A 22,551-nucleotide genomic window follows, 5' to 3' on the forward strand; every position below is an offset into this window, starting at 1 on the left:
TTCCTCAAGTTTTCATTGCATAAGCAAACCATACCAAATTTTTGTGTGGATGTACTTATGCTATTACAATTATTGTTTGGTTATCCACTTAGTCTGACACATTCATATACTCATTTGGTTATAGGTGCAACTAGAGCTTTAGGCTCCAATTGCATGAATATGAACTTTTAAATTCATATTGTACAAGAATCTAGACTATGCTTGGCATTTTCAACCCAACCTGTTAAAATTAGTATTCAAGTGGGTGATAAACAGGTCCAATGGTTAACGAGTCAACCTGTTAATCACACATTAAATAACGGGTCAGTTTAGGTGAACTCGCGAAACTTGTTAACCACTTGTTAACACCTGTTAGTAAGGACTTTTGTGTAATTTCAATAGTTTCCAAAACCCTTAGGTTCCTAACTCTTTCCCTGCCTCGCACGCCGTTGCCCTCTGAGACCGAGAGATCGCTGTGCTCCGTCCTTCTGGCTCCGGTTATCTCCCTCATCTTCTTCCCTCAAAATTTTACTAAACTCCACTCTTTCTTTGGTAAGCTCCGATTCCCTTCCACCTTTTCTTTCATTTCGATTAATTTTCGTTTCTGCAGATTAGATTCGTCTATTTTTTCTCATATTTTACTTGAGCTTGATTTTAGGTGGTCTTTGTAGATTAGATTCGACCCTTTTTGGTGTTTATTTTTGGGTTGTGTTTTGGATATTGGGTTTTGCTTTTTGTTCATGGGTTTTGTGTAAAATTTGTTCATTTGTATATTCTCCAATTAAAATTTCCATTTTTGGGTAAATTGGAGCTGTTAATTTACCCCCATGAAGTTAAAAGTATTGAGTTTGCTTTGTTTTGGTTGGTTTTTGGATTGGAATTGGGTTGTTGTTTTTGCATTATGTCTATTGTTTTTGCATTGATTAGGTCTTAGGTTAAATCTTTAGTTTTGAGGCTGCTGTCGATTGTCGTTGAGAGAAAGAACATGCATTGATGAACATGCATTGATTAGGTCTCTGCATTATGTTTAAAAAATCGCAGGACATAGGATGCTATTGTTTTTGGATTTTGGCAGATTGTTGGTTTTAAAAAAGGAGGCATTAGGCTAATGTAGTGTAAGGGGAGAGTAAGAGGAAAGGTCCTGAACAAAAGCACTTCACTTTTGAATTTGGAATTTCAGAGGACATGACCTGCTTTAGGAAAAATATATATAGAAGTTAGTTTTAGTTTGTAGCATTTGATTCTTCGGGGGGTTTTGAACCGTTAAATCTTTAGTTTGGACTGTAACTAGATAAGCCAAAGGAGTAGAACTTGATAGCATACCGTTTCCTTACAGACATTAATGTTTTCATCATCAAGATTCTTGCATTCTTCTTTTCGTTTTTTTGGCATGGTGTATTGACATGTATCAGAATCTCTCTTTGAGTATAGTAGTGTTTTCTTTTATGCTCTCAAATTGCATCTCAGCTTGTTAGTATTCATATGTTGTATACTAACAGATTAATAACATCCCCACTATAAAAAGAACTTAAATCAATTGCAATTACAGATTAATAAGTTTACCACTATAAAAAAGGTGGAAGTAATTACTTAATAAGAAAACACTGAGGCTATTACATTCCTGTCCATTTACACAGTTTATTTGTTTATGGTTTATGCAGATGGATATTGATGAAGAGAACACTGAGGCTATGGAACTGTCAACATTCAATCTAAGTGATATGCAAGGTACAACAAGTGCACCAAGTCCTTCAAAGAGAAAGACTAAAGGTATGCGAGTAGGTAAGATACGTCAAAAGAGATCCCGTGTTTGGACTTTGTTTGATTAAGCATGGTATGTATTTTAACTTGTTCTTTTAAAGACATTTTTCTGCGTAATCTGCCTGTAAAACTAGCTGAGAGATATCATTAGGAAGACAACATCCTCCTTTGCAAATCGAACATATTTGAATTTGCTCGTCCTATGCTTTGTCCGTTAAATCTTGTTAAGCTAAGGCACATTTTGATACTTTCTTGTGTTGTTATAAGCTTAAATCTATGGTGGGTGTTTGTGTTTTCTGTTTCTTTTGTTCGATTTGCAATTTCATTTCTTTCCTGCAAGTATGAACCAGTTGTGATGGGTTATCTGATATTTAGTTTAATTATCCTTTGATGTTTATGTATGCAAGCATGTCTATCAGAAACATTTGTCACATAGAGGTGAATGTTGAAGGCAAAAAAGAAGCAGATGATGCAATGCAAGAAGGTTGGCAAAAAAGTAGCAGAGGATGCAATGCAAGAAGAAGAAAGAGAGCTACTGTAGTCTGTAGTGAGACATTGGTTGAGATTTGAGAAAGACAATTACTATGTTTTACTTATATTCATGTTAAGATTTAGAGACGCATGTAATTGATAGAACGTCGAATTCTACTATATAAAATGAGGTTGTAATTGATTTGGATGAAATGTGTAAAAAAAAAGTAATAGGTAAAACGGGTGACCCATTAAGACCCGTTAGCTTAACGGGTTGGGTTTGGGTGACCCGTTAAATTAATGGGTCAGGTTGAACCCGACCTAAACCTAATAAACCCGACCCGTTTATAGGCATAATGTAGACCTCCTAGGCATTGTTAGATGAGAATTGAAGATCAACGAATTCAAGTTTGATTTTTGTTATAGGATGAGAGTTGGAGGGACTGAAGGTCCTAATCTCTTATAATGAAACTTATCATTCCTCATTGCTAGCCCATTGTAAAGCTAAGCCCACTCCCTCCTCCTTAGTGTAAATAAGATCGTTTGTTAGAAAGAAAAAAAAACTCATTATTTCATAATTCGCATAGTTTTAAACTGCAATCTTGCCACATAGTACTACGGTCTAATGGTATTCCTCTTCGCTTGTAAGTGAGAGGTCTTAGGTTCGATTCTCGCCAGAGGCGAATTTGAACCAAATTAATTCTAGCCCATTGTGAGGCTAAGTATACCCCCTCCCCTTTAGTGTTGATAATATCGTTTGTTAAAAAAAAAAAACTGCAATCCTATCATAGAAAAAATAGATCACATATATATTGGTATAAAATTACTTAATTTAGGCGTAACTAAATCATAAATGTGAAAGTAAATTGAATGATAAACATTGAATTGATTAGGAAGTAGATTACTTTATGCAAGTATAAATAAGGCCATTATTAAGGCTTTATAATAGTGAGAATGGTAAGAAAACGTCGAGGAATTATTGGACTAGCAATCAAATTGAACATGATACCAAACCACCAACGATTCATGATTGAAGCCTCACAGAAAATTGCATTGTCTTACACCGTAATAGAGTGCAAAATACGGCTTTTCCTTCAATAGTAAATATGCAACAAAGGAAAACGGTATAAGAAATATCTAGAAATATTGGATAAATCCCTATTGTGTCCTCTTGACAAGAAATATAGAGGACATAATTCTTCAAAGCATATTTGGTTTTCTGCGCCATTCTCTTATCTCAGTTCTTTGGAAGCAAAAACTAAAGAGCATTTTTGTGTTATAACATGTTAGAAATAGAATACAGAATAAAGTGAGATAACAAAATAGAAAAAGAAAAGAGATGATCTCAAGCATCTTCCATTAGCATTATGTCATCCTTATATAGGCCATCAAATACATGAGTGGTCTTAGGTTGTAAGTGAGAGGTCTTAGTTTCGACTCTCCCACCCTTTTGGTATTAATGCTATCGTTTGTTCAAATAAAAGAAAAAAACATAAGTGGGGTGTGGGAACCCAAAAGGTTCTCCAAAATAACCCAGAAGGCTATCTACATTAATATGATTGTTTATGATGGTTTACTACCATATGTTGAATAAGTACATCAACTCTTTATGTTTCATAATTGAGATTATTTTGAAAATTTTCATAGTAATGACCTTTTCTTTATAGACTTTCAATAAATTAAGAGAGTGTATTCAATTGGAAATTTAAGAGACTTTAATGGATTTATAATCTAGGGATTTTTATGGAGTTTAATTGATGAGTAATGCTAGGGAGACTAAACTTGCAAACTAATTGATGCGTCACGAATAGGATTGTGCACGTTTATCAATACTTAAGTACAAAATTTATTAATGATGCAAACTAAACTTGCAAACCAATCATCAACTTTCATTTCTTTTAGTTTCTTTAGTTTCCAAAATTTACTCTACAAATTTAGTCTCCCCAATATTACCCTTAATTGATTTGTAGAGATTTCATATAAAATTTTGATTCAATTGTCTCGAATTTTCATGTGGAGAGGCGAGAATTATGAAGGCTTAAAATAACTACAAAATCACTCAAATTCTCTTTAATTCCTCAATTTTTTCAAATTCTTTAAAATCAATTTCTAATTAAATATGCTTGGAATGTTATAAACTTCTAATTGAATCCACCCGAATTTATAAGAATTTTAATAAACTATCTTAAAATCCTAATTGAATACACATTAAATTTCAGATAATCACTTAAATCTTGATTGAATACCTTAAATTCATTAAAAAAATTAAAATCCTTCAAAATCTCAATTGAATATACCCTCTTAAGATTTTTTTTTTTTGGAAAGTGTTTCAAATTACTATTTTCTTTTATTGCCAAATGAAGAAAGTCGTTTTTTTACTTTTTTAAATACAAAAATACAAAGTCGAAGTTGTTTTTTTGTGAGGTTTTAAAAGAAAAAAATAAGGGAATTTTAACAAAATTTTTTTGGTACTATTCACTTTAATAAAAAATTACATTTTTACACTAAAAAATCAATCATAGTACTATTTACTTTACCATTTATTTTATTCTTATCGTTAGAACTCAAAATTTTTAAGTCATTTTGATTATTTTTCTTAAAAAATAATGCAGCTGCAACCCGTTTGTTATAAAATAAAAAGGTAATAAATTTAAACTTAAAAATCAGGAAACTTTCCTCTAACGTGGCAGAGATTTATTGGTTGAACATTGTCACTACACTACACCTGGCTGCATCTTACCATTTATTTCCGTACGAAATCCGATTCGTAAAGGGAGATACACTTGCCATCTTTGCGTGACAAATTCCAAATTGGCATTCCTGAGACAATGAATCACCAATCATAATCCTCCACGTGTAATGTCGACGACATGTAGAGCGAGTACCCTCCACAATCCCACCCGCGCGAGTGTAAAGAAGGAAAATATCCAAGAGACTGTCACGTGTGAGTCTGTGACTACCATGTTTGTCTCGTTATCTCTCTCTCTCTCTCTCTCTCTCTCTCTCTCCCTTCACGCCCCCATATAATCCCCTCTATCTCCAGCCAGAGAGCGACTCTCAGAGACCTCCATAGACCAAAACAGCTAAACGGAAATGGCGTCGTCGTCTAGGGTTTCGCTATGCTTCTTCGTCCTCCTCGCCGTGTTCTCCACCGCGATCCGCGCCGAGGAGGCGGAATCGAAGGAGTACGTCCTCCCTCTCGACAGCTCCAACTTCGCTGACACCGTCAGCAAGCACGACTTCATCGTCGTTGAGTTCTACGCGCCGTGGTATGCAATTAGCATCTCGCTCATTTTTTTTTTTTACCGTTGATTCTATTTCCTTTGATGATCTGATCGATGTTCGTTGCTCTTTTTTCGTTTGATTTGTGTTTGGATCTGAAATTTTTTTGAATTAATGTTTTCAACTTATTTAATTAAGCGATTCGTGAGGAATTATTCTGGATTTGATTTCACGGAATCACGTTGAAAAATTGATGCTATATGTGTGAATTCTTGTTCAAGCTTGTGCATTTAGAGCTTACTGCATCCGCATGCAGTGGTTTAATGGTCGATTTAGCGTTTTATTATTTAATTTTCGGAATATAATTGCGAAAGTTGTACCGGAGAAGCGTGCGTATCTGTGCTGAAGAAATGAGATACCGATGTGCTTTTCGGTTTTTGATTTGGTTTTTTTTGGTAATTGGTACTTTTCTGATAGATTGTTGTCTTAATTTTGCTGTCTATGTTTCTTATAGGTGTGGCCACTGCAAGAAGCTCGCTCCCGAGGTGCGAAATTAATCTGTTGAATGTTAATTTCTCCAGTTTTGCATGTTAATTGAGAAACCCTGTATTTTTCTGATTCTTTTGACATTATTAATTTGTTTAAACTTGGTAGTATGAAAAAGCTGCGTCGATTTTGAGTAAAAATGACCCACCAGTCATTCTAGCAAAGGTTGATGCCAACGAAGAGGCAAACAAAGGACTTGCTTCTGATTATGAGGTGAAGGGATTCCCCACAATTAAGATTCTAAGAAATGGTGGGAAGACCATCCAAGAATACAAGGGTCCTCGAGAAGCCGAGGGTATTGTTGAATATTTGAAGAAACAAAGCGGTCCTCCTTCTGTCGAAATCAAGACCACTGACGATGCAACTACTCTTGTTGGTGACAAGAAGATTGTTGTTGTAAGTGTTCTATGTCTGTTTATGTTTCCTAGCTTGATGTAATCTTTTGAGGAGTATCAGATGGCATAACTACTCATGCATAATATGTTTGCAGGTTGGTGTGTTCAAGGAGTTCTCCGGAGAGGCATATAATAACTTCTCGGCTCTGGCTGAGAAATTGCGTTCTGATTATGAATTTGGTCACACTCTGGATGCCAAGCTCCTTCCTCGTGGTGATTCATCAGTGTCTGGACCCGTAGTTAGATTGTTCAAGCCATTTGATGAACTTTTTGTTGATATTGAGGTAGTATTGACATTTTTCTTGGCTTAGATTTGTTTTGTTTGGATCCAGTTTGTCATGCTGGTTTTTGAGGTATTAGGGACAGTATATTTAATTCTGAGGTGATCATACATGCAGGATTTTCATGTGGATGCTCTAGAGAAGTTTGTTGAAGAATCTAGTATGCCAGTTTTAACAGAATTCAACAATGACCCAACCAATCACCCTTTTGTTATCAAATTCTTCAACAGTCCAAATGAGAAGGTATATATAATATGCTACGGACATGATTTGGATTTATTTATTATTAAATTGATGCGTGTTGGGAAAATATGTTTTTCTTTGCATTATCAAGATATTTCTTTGAAGGTCACTCAAGTTCTATCCACCTGGTTCTTTATTTTTTGTTTTATTTAAATATTTGTTGCAGACTACTGCTCTATCATAGCTTGTTTTTTGTTTTCCTTTTGGTATGTCCTATTGAGCAATGTGTTTAATCATAATTCTGTTGTAGCCTAATGCTCTTATCTCAATCTTTTTTTTTTCTTCCCAAAACATGTGATGCAGTCTTCTAACACCAGTTTTGGACTTGGTAGGCTATGTTGTTTCTGAACTTCAGTGATGAGTCTTCTGATGCTTTTAAATCAACGTATCGTGAAGTTGCTGAGAAATATAAGAAAGAAGGCATAAGCTTTCTCATTGGAGATCTTGAGGCTAGTCAGGGCGCCTTCCAGGTCAGAATGTTCTCATTTGGACTACCCTTTGCAATTGTCTTCATCTTCCCAGATTCGTTTTATGATGTATATTTCTTCCCATGTTAAATGTTCTATTGGTTTTTGTGAACAGTATTTTGGACTTAAAGAAGACCAGGTGCCTCTCATCATCATCCAGACTCCCGGTGGGCAAAAGTTTTTGAAACCAAATTTGCAGCCAGATCACATCACATCATGGGTTAAGGAGTACAAGGTAAGGCTTCTGCCACTTTCTTGTGATGCAGTTGTCCCACAAGGGATGATCATCATTATTGTTTTTATATGCTGATTGCATTGAAGTTTGATTAAAGCTATATATGTTGATGCTTATTGACTAAATTACATAACCGTAGGATGGGAAAGTATCACCATACAAGAAGTCTGAGCCTATTCCTGAGCAAAACAATGAGCCTGTCAAGGTGGTCGTTGCTGACAGCATCCAGGACTACATCAAGTCTGGGAAAAATGGTGCGTAAACAGACACTGTTGCATTATATCGTCAAGTGTCATTTTCTCCTTGGTCATTCTTCTTAATAGTATTTTTCTGCTTATCTTTTGATTACTTGATCTTCTTTGGTTCCTTGTTAACACCTTTTTATTGGTCAACCTTGTTAACACGTTTTGAGTGACGATTACCTTGAGCAGAACAAACACTTTGTGCAAATACCTTACCGTATTCTATGACCAAGGGAAAACTATTTGATGTACATTAAAAACATATAAAAATTGCTTAATATATTGAGAGTGTTATGCTGGGATCATCTAGGTTTTTTCTATACTATAAATTTGAATAAGGCAGACGGTTGTTTGGGCCACACCATGAAACTTGGTGCAGATTTAATTCACATAGCTGCTCACTGTATATTTTAATGTTTTCGGCTGTTGTCTTCACATGGTTTCTCACATGGGGTATGGCTAGAAATTCGTATAACATGATTTTGTTTACTATCCAGTGTTGCTCGAGTTTTATGCTCCTTGGTGTGGACACTGCAAGAAGCTTGCTCCTATTTTGGATGAAGTTGCTGCCTCGTATGAAAAGGATTCTGAAGTCGTTATTGCAAAATTTGTAAGATTTATTACCCTTGCCTTGTGGCTTTTATCAGCCTTTGTTACAAATGCTGATATTTCTAGTTTGTAAAGAGTTTTTCTTAGTTGTTATTCATTTCTTGCTTTCATTTTTCAGGATGCCACTGTAAATGATGTGCCTAGTGACTTTGATGTCAAATACTACCCAACTCTGTACTTCAAGACGGGGAGTGGAAAAGTCTTGTCGTATGACGAGGAAGATAGAACTAAGGAAGCCATCACTGCTTTCATTGAAAAGAACCGGGACAAAATTGAGAAACAAGCAGAGTCGGAGAAGCAAGAATCCGGAAAAGATGAGCTCTAAATAGGTAATTGCTTCCCTTCTGAACTTCATATATAGTTTACGCAGTTTGACAAAGCTCCCGAAGCATGGTTATATTCTTCAAAAATTCAATGAAGTTGCTCGGCCGGACGTGGTCTCAAATTGTTCTTTTCCTGAACCAGCTGTACAAGGAGAAGAGACTTTGAGAAGGGTAGAGACGTACCTCCCCGTATCGCTCATTCCTATCAGTAGTTATGTTGTTGGTTTTTGGGTTTCCCTTTGAATTGAATAAAGTGGGAGGTGTTTTCGTCGTGGGGTGCACTGGTTTGAGGGATAGCAATAGTGTTAAGAGCGTGCAGTTTTGTTAATGTAGAAGAAACCCTCGGAAGGAGTTTATTTTACAAATGCTCAAGTTAATTATATCTCTGAATCCCAGTTATAGCATAACTTTCCATGGTCTGTGTGTGTGTCATCTGTGGTTGCTTTCCCAGCAGCAGCCAGCTGCAGCTAGCGCTCTAAAAGAGGTGGGCTCGCTCGACCATTATGTGCGAGAGTTTAGGGGGTCGAATCCACTTGCGGAAATGAAACCACATTTTGGAAAATAGAGTGTGCAGTACAAGAATGGAAATGTGATTACTGTATGTACATAATACTCACCACAACAATCACCACTAGTAATAAATTGAATTAAAACTAATTAATCTTGATTATACTAGAACACCTAATCCCTTCATCTTGGGCCTTGATCTCTCTGATACTGTTTGGGCCTAGAACACCTAGTCCCTTCATCTTGGGCCTTGATCTCTCTTATATTGTTTGGGCCTAGAACACCTAATCCCTTCATCTTGGGCCTTGATCTCTCTGATATTGTTTGGGCCTTCCTCTTGCTAATACTATTGCTGTTGACGGTAGTGCCCTTCACATGATTCATCTCAGTAGCGCTTTTGGTTTGGTCGTTTTGGTCATTTTCACCACCAGCCTCATTGTGGTTAGAAGAATAATAATGTTGGAGCGATTTGAGCAGGTAAGGTCGAAGCTTCTTCAGATCTGACAACTGGAGTGGCTTCAACAGAAACTCCTCTGCCCCTTCTTCCAAGCACCTGCGATTAATATTCAACTCACATTGTTCAAGTTGCGTGCAACAAGCAATTTTCTGAGCTCTCTCTCTCTCTCTCTCTCTCTCTCTCTCTTAATTTCGAAGAAAACAATTATATAGCTATATTTGTCTATTTGCTCTCTAAATTTGTATAGAGCTGTTGTTAATTTCTTTCCTTAATTTTAATTTTAGCCGATTACTCCCTTCAACTTTTATAATTAGTCAATTTCCCCTTAAACTTTAACTTTAGCGGATTACCTACTAAATTTTTATAAATAACCAATCTTCCCCATAACGCTAGATTTTAAAAAATTTATTCAATTTTGTATCCATTTTGATCATGCAGACAACACATAATAGTTGTATGGGGGTAAAAAGAATAAAATTGGATGGATGAAAATTAGACAAAAAATTTAAAATCTAAGGGGGGCAGGAAATTGATTATTTATAAAATTTAAAGGGGTAATTGGCTGAAGTTAAAAGTTCGGGGGAAATTGGCAAATTATAAAAGTTCAGGATCAAATAACTAAAATTAAAGTGCAAGGAGGAAATTGACATCTCTATACAAATTTAAAGAACACCCCGACAAAATACCTTATATATAACAAAGGAATGGAAAATAATTTCAGATCAGAAAAAGAAAATAATTAAAGCAATTAGCTCACATGCTGATTCTTGAAGGAACATTCTCTGATGACATGACCACGACTGGTACGTCCTTCCAAGAAGATCCCTGTATGTATACACAAATCAATTATTTAATACGCAAATACCATACAAATTTCAAGAAATGTTAGAACCAGTCGTTCGTGCATGACATTGGCATGCTCACAACCCGCCAGATAATTTATAGTGCTAATTCTATTTGTGAGAATCACAAAGCAGGGACGGCTAGAATAGATCATATTGTATCACTTTTCTAAAAAACTATCTACTGTTTTGTATATAGTTTAAATTGTACTACGGTCACGGATTATATAAGAATTAAGATTGATTAATGATCTATAAAGTAACAATTTTAATTGTGAAAACAAAAATAAACAAATCGAATCGTTAAAATTCAATGAGTAGTGGGGTACACAACACATAGACTCAGAGGATTGTGAGTATGTTGCAAGTGGTTTCTTACTGTCAATATTTATTTGCTCAAATTTTAGGGGTTGGGTGATACTTTTCACTTAAAATTCAAAACAGTAGGAGAAAGGATGGTAATTAGTCAGTCAGTTATGGTGGTTGACCTTGACGCGTTTCAGCAAATCATAGCCGCTCATTCCGGGCATACAGAAGTCTGTCATGATCAAGTTGATGGCTTTTGATCCCTGCATTCGATTTAATTCAGAAGTGAATTAGTAATCATCTTCTCCACATAATAACTTAATTAGCATAAAACTTAAGAACATGCATGCTACGCTTTAATTAATACTAAAACCTAAATTAATTCTATTTAATTTTAGGACTAGTAAATTCTCCAATATGTGTTGTTTACCGTCGGACATAATCGAACTCTTTGACCTAACCTAATTTTAACTCGTTACTCTACTATCCTTACCACTTTGAGGATCAATTTCAAAAGCTCGAACACACAAAATTCAGTACTATAGATGGATTATGAGATCAAAATGAAATAAATTTCAAGAACGTTTCTAGCCGGAAGGTTTAAGTTTGTATCGAGGGAGGTATCGGATATTTTTCCCAAGGATTTTCTCAGACATTCCTGGAAGTAGAGATTTATATGTTCCTGTATGTGATATTCCACTCGTATAAGTTGCAACTTGCCTAAATTCCGGAAAATGTACTAGTAATATATATTTTTGTTATGTGTCGAAGGATAATCATGAAATCTCACCTCTGGTACATCTGATGACTGAGGGGAGCTGGATGAAGAGGAAGTTGCAGTACTTCGGTTTAGGTCTTCAAGCAAACCCAGATATTTTAGTGCTTCATCCCCAGAATCCACACAAGTCACTGTTAATTAAAATATTTTAAGACTATCAGAAAGCAAGTTCTAACAAGGGAAAGGTTTGATGCAAGTTCATCCAAGAAAAGTTCAGCAATAAATAAAAAATCATGACAATTTTGAAGAGAAAAAACACCATATTATTAACATGCAATGTTCTATATATATATATATATATATATATATATATATATATATATATATGTTTATTGTTATATTTAAAACTAAAAGAAAAATAAAACTAAGAAGCCAAAAAAATGTGAGTGTTGAGAGGAAGGTCATTAATCAATTAATTCAATATTTTTTTATACGAATCAAATATTCTACTAATTTATCTAAATTATGGGAAGGGCGTTCGAACTTGAGCGTGGAAAAAGAATATATTGTTCTAATCAACATAGCTATACGCTCGAGAGTCAAGTCTGTATTAATTAATTAATGAATCTATCTTCAAATATAGGCGTGGTGTACCTTCATATGAAGAACCTCTAAGGAGCCTCTCCAGGAGTTTCCTGTCCAAAAGGCTGTCATCTACAGCCAATACATGGAAATGTTTGTTCTGCAGCAGCTGCTGTTGTTGTTTGGGGTCTGCAACATCTGACTTCACCACCACCTCCATTTTCAGACTAACTGATTACATCAAAATTTACCCTTTTGAAGTTTAATGGTGACTGGTGAACACAGTATAATCTCTGTTAGCTATTGCTGCTGCTGCTTCTGTATATTCTTTCTACCAATGCGGACCTTTATATTTCTTAGAGAGAGAGAGAGAGGCGTGCCTTAGGGGAAATGAATGAATGAAGGAATGCGAGGTGGTGTGTGATTATTCCATGGGTGCAAGGTGTACTAAGTAAGTATATCAGATGAGGAGAGAAGCAACCAAACCTGTTTTTGAGAGAGAGAGAGAGAGAGAGAGAGAGAGATGTCGTTGATATTGTCATGTGTCATGCATATGTACTACTCTTGTTGTGATCTCTCGCTAGATTCTCTCCACCGCGTTGGTACAACCACTCATATCTCTCTTTCTCTCTCTCTCTCTGAGATCTTCTTTATTTTCTTTGTTAAGATTTTGTTTGATTGCCAAGGGAAATCCGGAGGTCCTTTTTCCCATTTGGTCAAGATAATGATGAAAAGGAGTTGATTTTGGGTGCCAATTGGATTGGATTAGATTAGATTAGGGACTTAAGACAAATGTGGTTAGCTTAGCTATGCTTGCTAAGTTTCTATATTTGGGTCTCTCCTTTTCCTTCTTCTTCCTAATTAAAAATGTATGGAAAATGTTTAGAACAGTTTGAATAGTCGTATAATATTATTCAGAACGCTGTTTTGGATAGTAGATGTAATTAAGGTCAAACTCTCTTCATGTTTCTTTTTCATGAATAAATTCTTTCTCATGACGTCAAGGTTACTCAAGAAAAAAAAATTGGAAAGTGTTTTGTTTTCATATAACAGTTAGTAATCATCCTCCCTGTATGCTTGCCTAGCTATTTTGTTTAGGAAAAATAGGACGTGATTCACGGATTGTATGTGATCAAGTGCGTGGGCTTTAGAATCTGGTGTGTATAAATAAGTATCGTCAATTCTTTGCATTCGTGTGTTCGAATCTTTTTTTCGTAATTTATGTAAATTTAATGTAACTATCTCGTTATTTAAAAAATGTATATATTGTTAAATAGATATGTTGGTACACTGTCGATCTAATAATAAACAGAAAACAGTTTGACAATATAGCCTGCCAAATTATTTGGTAGGATCATGGAGAAGATCTGAATCCTTAAATCGGATCAGTTTGATGTGTCACCATACTTGAAACTCAAGTTTAATGGCAAAAGAGATTGCATAACATCAGACCTTAAATATTAGTATAAAATTGTACATTATTGAAATACGTATCGAAGGATTAAGGGACGACAGAAAACTAAAATAGATGGAGGAAAGAAATATTCAACCAAACCCTAACCCTAACCCTTAACACGATTATCCACCCTATTAAAAATTTTTTTTTTTCTGAACAAATAATATCTACACTAAGGTGAGAGGGGGTGAACTTAGTCTCACAATAGGCAAACAATAATGCCGTTCATATTTATCTTTAGCCATAATCGAATCTAAAACCTCTCACTTACAAATGAAAAAAATAACACAAAATCGTAGTGACTAGCTCCTTCTAATTATGAAAGCTTAATTAGCTAAATTCCTCCTATTATGTATGAACTATGCCCTGTGGGCATGAAAATTGGGATGGAATATGGAATAATGAAAGCTTGCGAAATAAATCAGAGAGGGCTGAGGGAGTGGGGCCAGGACATGAAATTGAAAAGGCTTTTATGGTTGGGGGCGGGTCCACACAAAAAATTTAGGAGATCTTATGTGGGCCTAAAAAGATAATCTTTTGTGAGGTCCAACTTTCCCTTGTCTTGTATTATCTTCCAAATTTCGAATCTTCCTCTGTTCCCTTCCCATCGAGTGTGTCCAAAGTAGAAAGTTTACTTTCTCTTTATTGGTCAAGATTTCAGAAAATAATGCTACATATGAACGGGAAAATTGATTCAGTTTCATATAATGGCTATAGAAAATAAGAATGTGAAAGAAGAAAGAGTTTAAATCTTCCGCACTTAAAAATATTTGTGAAATCTTTGTGGCTTTTTTAATTTATTGGTACCTATCCTTCTACTTGACACCAACATAACATCGGTTAAATAAAGTTAAAAAAGTGTGATACAACAAAATTAAAAAAGAAAAAAACTAAATGTGAAAACATCAAACACTTATTCAACACCCATGATCCCCATCTAACCAATCACCGCCGACAACCACCACCCACCCAATCCCTCCAGAACCGGGCTCCCACACCCCCTTATCATCTCCGCCAACCAAGCATTTGTTAAAAAAAAATTTTAGATCAACGAGTCTGGGGGGCCTCACTCTAACGACATCGATACTGTCCCTAACTTTACCACCTACCCAATCCGTCAGGTGTGAAGTTTTACCACAAAGGACCTCGGTATTAGTTAGAGTGAGGTAATCCTATTTAAAGTCATTACTTTTCTTTGCCCCCATCGATGTGGGACTGCTAACACGTCTCCTCACGTGTAACCCCATTTAGTGGTTTACATGTGGAGATCCACACATTAGCAATTGAAACTCAAAGGTCGGCTCCAATGAAGTCCATACTTGTTTTTAATCTTTTCTAGAAGTGATTCTTAAGAATTCAGAGGCCGGCTCTATGTTAAGAGTCCAAGCTTGTTTCCAAGCCCACACTTCTTGGTGACAAACTTTTTGGCTTGCACGGGCCTGTAACCGTGTTCTGATACCATGTTGATTTTTTTTTAGATCAACAGGCCCGGGGGGCCCACTCTAACGACACTGATATTGTCCCCAACTCTACCACTTGCTCAATCTGTCAGGTGTGAAGTTTTGCCACAAAGTCCTCGGTATTAGTTAGAGTGAGGTAACCCTATTTAAAGTCATTTCTTTTCTTTACCCCCACCGATGTGGGATTGCTAACATGTGCTGCACAACAAGAAGAGATTTTTTATTTTTTTTATTTTTAAAGAAAAGTTAGGAGATAAGTTGACAATGTTAAGTTGTGTTAAAAGAGTGGACATGTGGCAATAGATTAGAGATGCCATAGAGAGGCCACAACCTCTTCGCATTTGCAAGTGAAAACGTGGCCCAGTCCTGACTTTTGTCTTTTGTCCCCTTCACCTTGTTTCTATTTTGTCTTTCTCCGTGTCTTGTTGAAGTGGAAAAAACCACCACAGACCTAACCATGAACCACAATGCACGACACCCACCCATAAGTTGGACAAGACGCTTAAGGTAAATTTCATAAAGAAGAAAATTCAATCTGAGATCCAAGAAGCTCAAGTTTCTGAATTTTTCAATTTGATTTCTTCAGAACCGACGCCAGTAGATGTCGTGCATCGTTGTGGTAAAAATAAAGTATGGTGGTTCATGGTTGGGGTCTAGAGTGGATGTGTAAGTTGTGGCAAATGGGATCTAGGGTGGTTGTGGGATGTGGCGGTGCTGATCTATGCCTAGATAGAGAAAGGAAAAATGAGTTTTGAAGAATCAAGCGACCCAGATGGGCAAGGACTGAAACCATCAAGAAATCTAGCGACCCAGTTTCCTTCAAGAACCATGTGCATCTGAAAGTGCCATGTCAAATAGTTTGATTCATCGAGCTTGATCGTGACAGAGCTTGAAATTGATGGAATTAGAAATGTGATACGAGACTAGAGAATTTGTAATTGACTTAGCTGTAACCATTGTCAAAGAAGAAAGTAGAAATTCTAGAGAATTTATATACAAAGAATTTGGAATATTCTCTTTGATCAGCATGCAAAAGCATAAAAATGAAGGATCGGTGAAGATACCTATTTAGACCCAAATTGGGCATGGCCCAATTGCATTTAAAGCCCTAGGAAAACTTTAGGCCATCGAAGCAAAAAGGCTAAAGACGGAAGCTCGGCCCAGAATTCAAGATATTGGCTGACGTGGCAAGATTGAGCAGCAAACCTATGAAACTGGGTAGGCATATGGGTCATTAACGAAAGGTTTCACATATGGCAAAAGCACATTTTTAGCGGTAAAACCCCGTAATTTGGAGAGAGTTAAGTGTGAAATCACTACTTGCCTATCATATTAAGCCAATGAGGTTTAACCAAGAAAGATGTAACTTCTATAAAAGCTACAAGAGAATACAAAGAAAATGATACTCAACTCAACTCTCAGAAAAATACTTAAAAGCTCTATTGTTTTCTTTACATTCTCTTTGCACCCCTAGTCAATCCCTTTTAGTTATAACTCTGATGCAGCCTTCTCGAAATATCGATTTAGTTGGTAACCATTACTACAATCCCTTTTCCTTTCCGAAAGCTCGCTCTTACTTTGTAAGTTTATAAAAGGAGTACTCGAGATGCAGGGACTCGAGCGATGGGATTTATAACGTGTACAAACTCACTTTATAACGTGACTGATAGAAGCATATTTATGCGATTTAGTTAGCTTGTTTTCTTGCATTTTCATAGTTAGTTTCTGTTTATTATGGTGATTTAAGCTATTTTCTTGTGTTTGTAGGTCCAAATGACAAAGTTGGCAAGAAAGTGCAATTTGGAGCATTTTGGAGTTGTTTTGGGCCAAGAATGGATAGCACATGCATGAAGCAATGTGGATGGACATTTTTGAAGTTCAAGAGGCTAAGAATGTGCTGAAAAGATGAAGAAAATAAATTCAAGACAAAGAAGATAAGGAATCAGCTAAAATGAAGGAACATTATCCAAAACCTTATCCAACCTTATCTTATCCAAACTAACCTTATCTTATCTTATCCTATCCTAATCTTATCATATCTTAATTCCAGCTGCAAGGGGGAGTTCTTTTTAGACTTGGACACATAAAAACTTGTTTCTAGAAGCCCTATCCTTTATCCTACAAATCAACCGCACCTAGCCTTTCTAGAAGCCATGTTTCCCGCCACTAAACCTATTCCTATTTCTTCCTAGTTTCTGCCATTTAGTTAACCTTTTTCCCTGGGGATTTGGAGTGCCAATCATTCTCCAAAGCTACATAGACCATGCCTTTTTCTCCCTATAAATACAAGTGCTGCAGCTTTCATTGAGAACATACCATTCACCACAATTCAGAACCACCTTCCATCACAAATTCGTCCCATACATCACTCATACACATTCATCCTATTATGCCGCAACTTTGCAAGGAGATAGGAGAGGAGACTCCTGGGGCCGTGCTTGCCATTCAAGACATTGGATTGTTGGAGCGTTTCTAGGTGTATTCTATTCATTGTTTTAATGTTTAAATTTAATTGTCTTTGTTTAATTGCAAACATGAGGAGCTAAACTCGTTTTAGCTAGGGGGAAATTCAAAGCCCTGAACATATTTGCAATATGAATTGATTACTTCCAATTGTGATTTCATGAATCATGAATGCAACTTACTTAACTATTTGATTCAAAACTTATTCTTGTCTGTTGATTAAGAGTGCACACTTAGTTTGCATGCAGGGATTTAATCCTAAAATATAAGGGAGTTTCACCTAATAGTTATGAACTTATATTTATAAGTAGTGGAGGCTGCTAGTCACAATCATGTTAAGTGAATTCCTGGCAAGAGTATCATGTTGTTCATAGTTACGAATGCCTTGTCAATGCTTATGATTTTCACAAAGCTTAATGATCTTTGATTGTATCTCTATTATGCTGTTCATGTAGAGAACTATTGAAGAATAATTTGGTTGCCGATGCGTTGTCCATCCAATTCAATGACTTAAGGAAAATCTAAGGGTTAATTAGTGCTATTCACGGTTAATCTGGGGCGTTGAAGTTCATGGTTTATTGGAAAAGCAACTGGAAATCGATTTGTATGCAAGTGTGTCATGTGTGGAGAAGAACCCTAGCCATTCACCCATTAAATCACCAATTTTGTCCAAATTTATTTAGAGTCTTAAATATGTTTAGTTTTGCTTTAAATTTGTCTAAAACCCAATCCCCTTTACTTTGTTGTGTCAAGTTAGTTAGAATCTGTCTAATTTGTGTTTTAAGTGTTTTGAGTGAAGTTAAAATCAATTTTCGTCCAAAGTCATCCTTAGTGTTAGTTTGGAGTCATTTTGCTTGTTTTGTGCTGTTTTAAGTAGTTTAAGTCAGTTTTGAGTCATAAGAGTCTAGTTTTGTGTTTTAAAGTTTAATTTGTGTAGATTAGCAGCCTTTCTAATCCCCGTCCTAAAACGATCCCTACTTTCATATACTACAATCATAGGGTTTTAATTTGAGTGTTAGAATATTTTCACATCAGTGACATAGCTCGAAATTGATGGAATTAAAGATGTGATACGAGACTAGAGAATCTATAATTGACATAGCTGTAACCATTGTCAAAGAAGAAAGTAGAAATTCTAGAGAATTCATATACGAATAATTTGGAATATTCTTTTTGATCAGCATGCGAAAGCATAAAAATGAAGGATCGGTGAAGATACCTGTTTAGACCTAAATTGGGCATGGCCCAATCGCATTTAAAGCCCTAGGAAAGGTTTAGGCCATCGAGCAAAAAAGGCTGAAGACGGAAGCTCAGCCCATAATTCAAGATATTGGCTGATGTGGCAAGATTGGGCAGCAAACTTATGAAACTGGGCAGGCATAGGGGTCATTAATGAAAGGTTTCACATGTGGAAAAAGCACATTTTTAGGGGTAAAACCCCGTAATTTAGAGAGAGTCAAGTGTGAAATCACCACTTGCCTGTCATATTAAGCCAATGGGGTTTAACCAAGAAGGATGAAGCTTCTATAAAAGCTACAAAAGAACACAAAGAAAATGACACTCAACTCAACTATTAGAAAAATACTTAAAAAGCTCTATTGTTTTCTTTACATTCTCTTTGCACCCCTAGTCATTCCTTTTTAGTTATAGCTCTGATGTAGCCTTCTCGAAATATCGATTTAGTTGGTAGCCATTACTGCTATCCTTTTTCCTTTCCGAAAGCTGGCTTTTACTTTGTAAGTTTGTAAAAGAAGTGCCCGAGAGGCAGGGACCCAAGCCCAATGAAATTTATAACGTGTCCGAACTCACTTTATAACGTGACAGAGCTCGAAATTGATGGAATTAGAGATGTGATAAGAGACTAGAGAATCTATAATTGACTTAGTTGTAACCATTGTCAAAGAAGAAAGTAGAAATGCTAGAGAATTCAGATATGAAGAATTGGGAATATTCTCTTTGATCAGTATGCAAAAGCATAAAAATGAAGGATCGGTGAAGATAAATGTTTAGACCCAAATTGGGCATGGCCCAATCGTATTTAAAGCCCTAGGAAAGCTTTAGGCCATTAAAGCAAAGAAGGTTGAGGACGGAAGCTTGGCCCAGAATTCAAGATATTTGCTGACGTGGCAAGATTGGGCGGCAAACCTGTGCGACTTGGTAGGCATAGGGGTTACTAACAAAAGGTTTCACATATGGCAAAAACACCTTTTTAGGGGAAAAATCCCGTAATTTGGAGAAAGTTAAGCGTGAAATCACCACTTACCTGTCATATTAAGCCATGGGGGTTTAACCTAGAATGATGAAGCTTCTATAAAAGCTACAAGAGAACACAAAGAAAAAGACACTTAACTCAACACTCAGAAAAACACTTAAAAACTCTATCGTTTTCTTTACATTCTCTTTGTACCCCTAGTCATTCCCTTTTAGTTATAGCTCTGATGCAGCCTTCTCGAAATATCGATTTAGTTAATAGCCATTACTGCAATCCCTTTTGCTTTTCGAAATCTGGCTCTTGCTTTGTAAGTTTGTAAAAGGAGGGTCCGAAAGGTAGGGACCCGTGCTTGACAGGATTTATAACGTGTCCGAAGTCACTTTTTTACCTTTCTAATGCATTAAATATTATCTTTATTACTTCATATTTATTCTCAAGTTCATTTATTACCTTCTAACATGAACTGTTCTGCTCATTTATTGCTTGAAAACTTCACTGTCACTCTACTTTTGGTCATTCCTATGCAATAATGGATTAAACCTAGTAATCTCGAACCAACTAAAACTTGGCACTTAACATCAACACAAGTCTTTGACCTCAAGGCAATAAAAAGGACCTTTTATGGACTTTACCCCTCCAAAAAAATCCCTTAATAAAGGAAGTCATTTTACTTGTGGCGTAAGTAATCAATCTAGTTATGCCCGAATGATTCCCAGTTTGTTGGTTTTGGCCAACAATGACTCGCTCATCATACATTTAGTTTCGATAGATAGCTGGAAGACTAGTTAAAGGCCTCGCAGAGGCATCTTTCAAGCTAATCATCACTTTCACCATATACACATAGGGAGTTGTGTGAGGTGCATCCAAGGCTGAACAATACCATGTAAGAATAGCTAGAGGAAGAAGAAGATCGAAGAAAGAGAGAACTGGAAAGAGTGGAGAAGAAAGAGAAGAGAGTTAAATTAGATATGAGACTTGATAAAACAAAATCGAAAGTGGTGGAACATTATTTCAGTACTAGTTTGGGACTGTAGTGATTATAAAACAAAGCTTATTTTATAATTTTTTTTATATATATAAGGTGTTTGGTAAACTTAAAAAAAAGAAAAAAAAGGGATTATTTTCGAAGTTGTGATGGTTGACAACTGTTGATGCACAAAACCGGAGGTCTTGGAACAACGTAAATCCGACCGTGAATTTGCAAGTAATGTAAATAAGACAAGATATATCGTGGTTCACCCCAAGGTTTGGGCTACCTCCACACTGATTGTATTTTGAGAGTATTTGTGAGGGAAGGAGTGTGAGAGCTTTGCTCCAGATAGGAGAGGCTTAGGGTTTGTGAGGGTGAGAAGGCCATTTTATAGAATAAGGGCTCCTCCCTTAATTACATATTTGCCCCTTCTTTTATTACATAATTACATTTGAGTCCCCCGAGTATTTATACGAGGTCTAAATACGGAGGCCCTAAGTATGGTATAAACAGTAGTCCCCCAAGTGTTCAGTCAAAAGAGTCTTTTGGCTGAAGACTTGAAAATTCAGTCTATGTGTGGGCTGAAGTAACTAGATGTTGTCTTGAACTGATGCTCGATATGAGGCAGTGCTCAATCTGAAATGATGCTCAACTAGAAGTAGCACACGCTGAGAGGCTGCTCGGCTTGTGGCTTATGTTTCCTTGGTTGGTTCGGCTTTGTGGCTTTGAAGGTGAGGGAGTCCCTTTTATAGAATAAGGGCTCACTCCTCAATACATGAATGATGGGCTATAGTTGATGCTCTCTAATGATGGCGAGGGAGTCCCTTTTATAGAATAAGGGCTCGCTCCTCAATACATAAATGATGGGTTAGGAGTGAGGCTCGCGGCGATGCGGTTGCTCAGCTGGCGGCAATGCTCTCTAACGAAGGTGAGGGAGTCCCTTTTATAAAATAAGGGTTTGCTCCTCAGTACATGAATAATGGGTTAGGAGTGATGCTTGTGGCGAGGTGGTTATTCAGCTGGCGGCGATGCTCTCTAATGATGGTGAGGGAGTCCCTTTTATAAAATAAGAGCTCGCTACTCAATACATAAGTGATGGGCTAAGTCCCCCAAGTATTTTTCATGAGTGCTCTCTAATGAAAGTGAGGGAGTCCCTTTTATAGAATAAGGGCTTACTCCTCAGTACATAGATAATAGACTACGTCCCCTAAGTATTTTCATGAGGCCTAGTTGAGGCCCAATATATGGTACATAATGTAGTCCCCCAAGTCTTCGGTCAATAGAGTCTGTTGGCTGGAGACTTCAAATTGAATCCATGTATGGGCCGAAGTGGCGGTTGTTCGGAGGCGGTATTTGTATACCCTGCATTGAAGCTTTGTAGGTGAAGCTTTGCAAGTGAAGTTTTGAAGTTAGAGCTTTTGTAAATGAAGCTTTTGAAGCTGAAGCTCTGTAAATGAAGCTTTTGAAGCTAGAGCTTTGTAAATAAAGCTTTTGAAGCTAGAGCTTTGTAAATGAAGCTTTTGAAGCTAGAGCTTTTGTAAATGAAGCTTTTGAAGCTGATTGACATGAGTGATGCTCATGAATGTTTATGTTGATTGACATGAGTGATGCTCATGGATGTTGTCATGAGTGATGCTCATGAATGTTGACATGAGTGATGCTCATGAATGTTTATATATGATTGACATTAGTAGTGCCCATGTATATTTATGTATGATTGACATGAGTAGTGCTCATTTATGTTTATGTATGATTGACATGAGTAGTGCTCATGTATAATTTTGAAGTACTGTGCGTACTTTTG

The 22,551-nt window shown here is 36.4% G+C and overlaps 2 protein-coding genes across 4 annotated transcripts; one reads left to right on the top strand and one right to left on the bottom strand.

The window, feature by feature from the left end:
• The first annotated feature begins 5,210 nt into the window (after window positions 1–5,210).
• Window positions 5,211–10,039, top strand: LOC126631204 (protein disulfide-isomerase-like). Of its 3 annotated transcripts, none has more exons than XM_050301376.1 (11): window positions 5,211–5,480; window positions 5,948–5,978; window positions 6,088–6,375; window positions 6,470–6,658; window positions 6,773–6,898; window positions 7,231–7,368; window positions 7,481–7,600; window positions 7,740–7,854; window positions 8,340–8,452; window positions 8,570–8,780; window positions 9,759–10,039. In XM_050301376.1, exons 1-10 carry the CDS (start codon window positions 5,305–5,307, stop codon window positions 8,774–8,776), a joined length of 1,503 nt encoding a protein of 500 aa, XP_050157333.1. In that variant the 5' UTR covers window positions 5,211–5,304; the 3' UTR covers window positions 8,777–8,780; window positions 9,759–10,039. The 3 variants fall into 3 exon arrangements, with proteins under 3 accessions (XP_050157333.1, XP_050157332.1, XP_050157331.1); XM_050301375.1 differs by lacking the exon at window positions 9,759–10,039 and adding an exon at window positions 8,917–9,181 and having other exon boundaries at window positions 5,212–5,480; XM_050301374.1 differs by lacking the exon at window positions 9,759–10,039 and having other exon boundaries at window positions 5,212–5,480; window positions 8,570–9,181.
• Window positions 9,308–12,733, bottom strand: LOC126631207 (two-component response regulator ORR10-like). The gene is made up of 5 exons (XM_050301380.1): window positions 12,259–12,733; window positions 11,677–11,795; window positions 11,069–11,149; window positions 10,496–10,563; window positions 9,308–9,834 (listed from the first exon to the last, which is right to left on the bottom strand). The coding sequence occupies exons 1-5, from the start codon at window positions 12,404–12,406 to the stop codon at window positions 9,465–9,467; spliced, it is 786 nt and encodes a 261-aa protein (XP_050157337.1). The 5' UTR covers window positions 12,407–12,733; the 3' UTR covers window positions 9,308–9,464.
• Window positions 12,734–22,551: the final 9,818 nt, after the last annotated feature.

This window comes from Malus sylvestris, chromosome 8, assembly GCF_916048215.2.
Source record: "Malus sylvestris chromosome 8, drMalSylv7.2, whole genome shotgun sequence".
Lineage (NCBI taxonomy): Eukaryota > Viridiplantae > Streptophyta > Magnoliopsida > Rosales > Rosaceae > Malus > Malus sylvestris.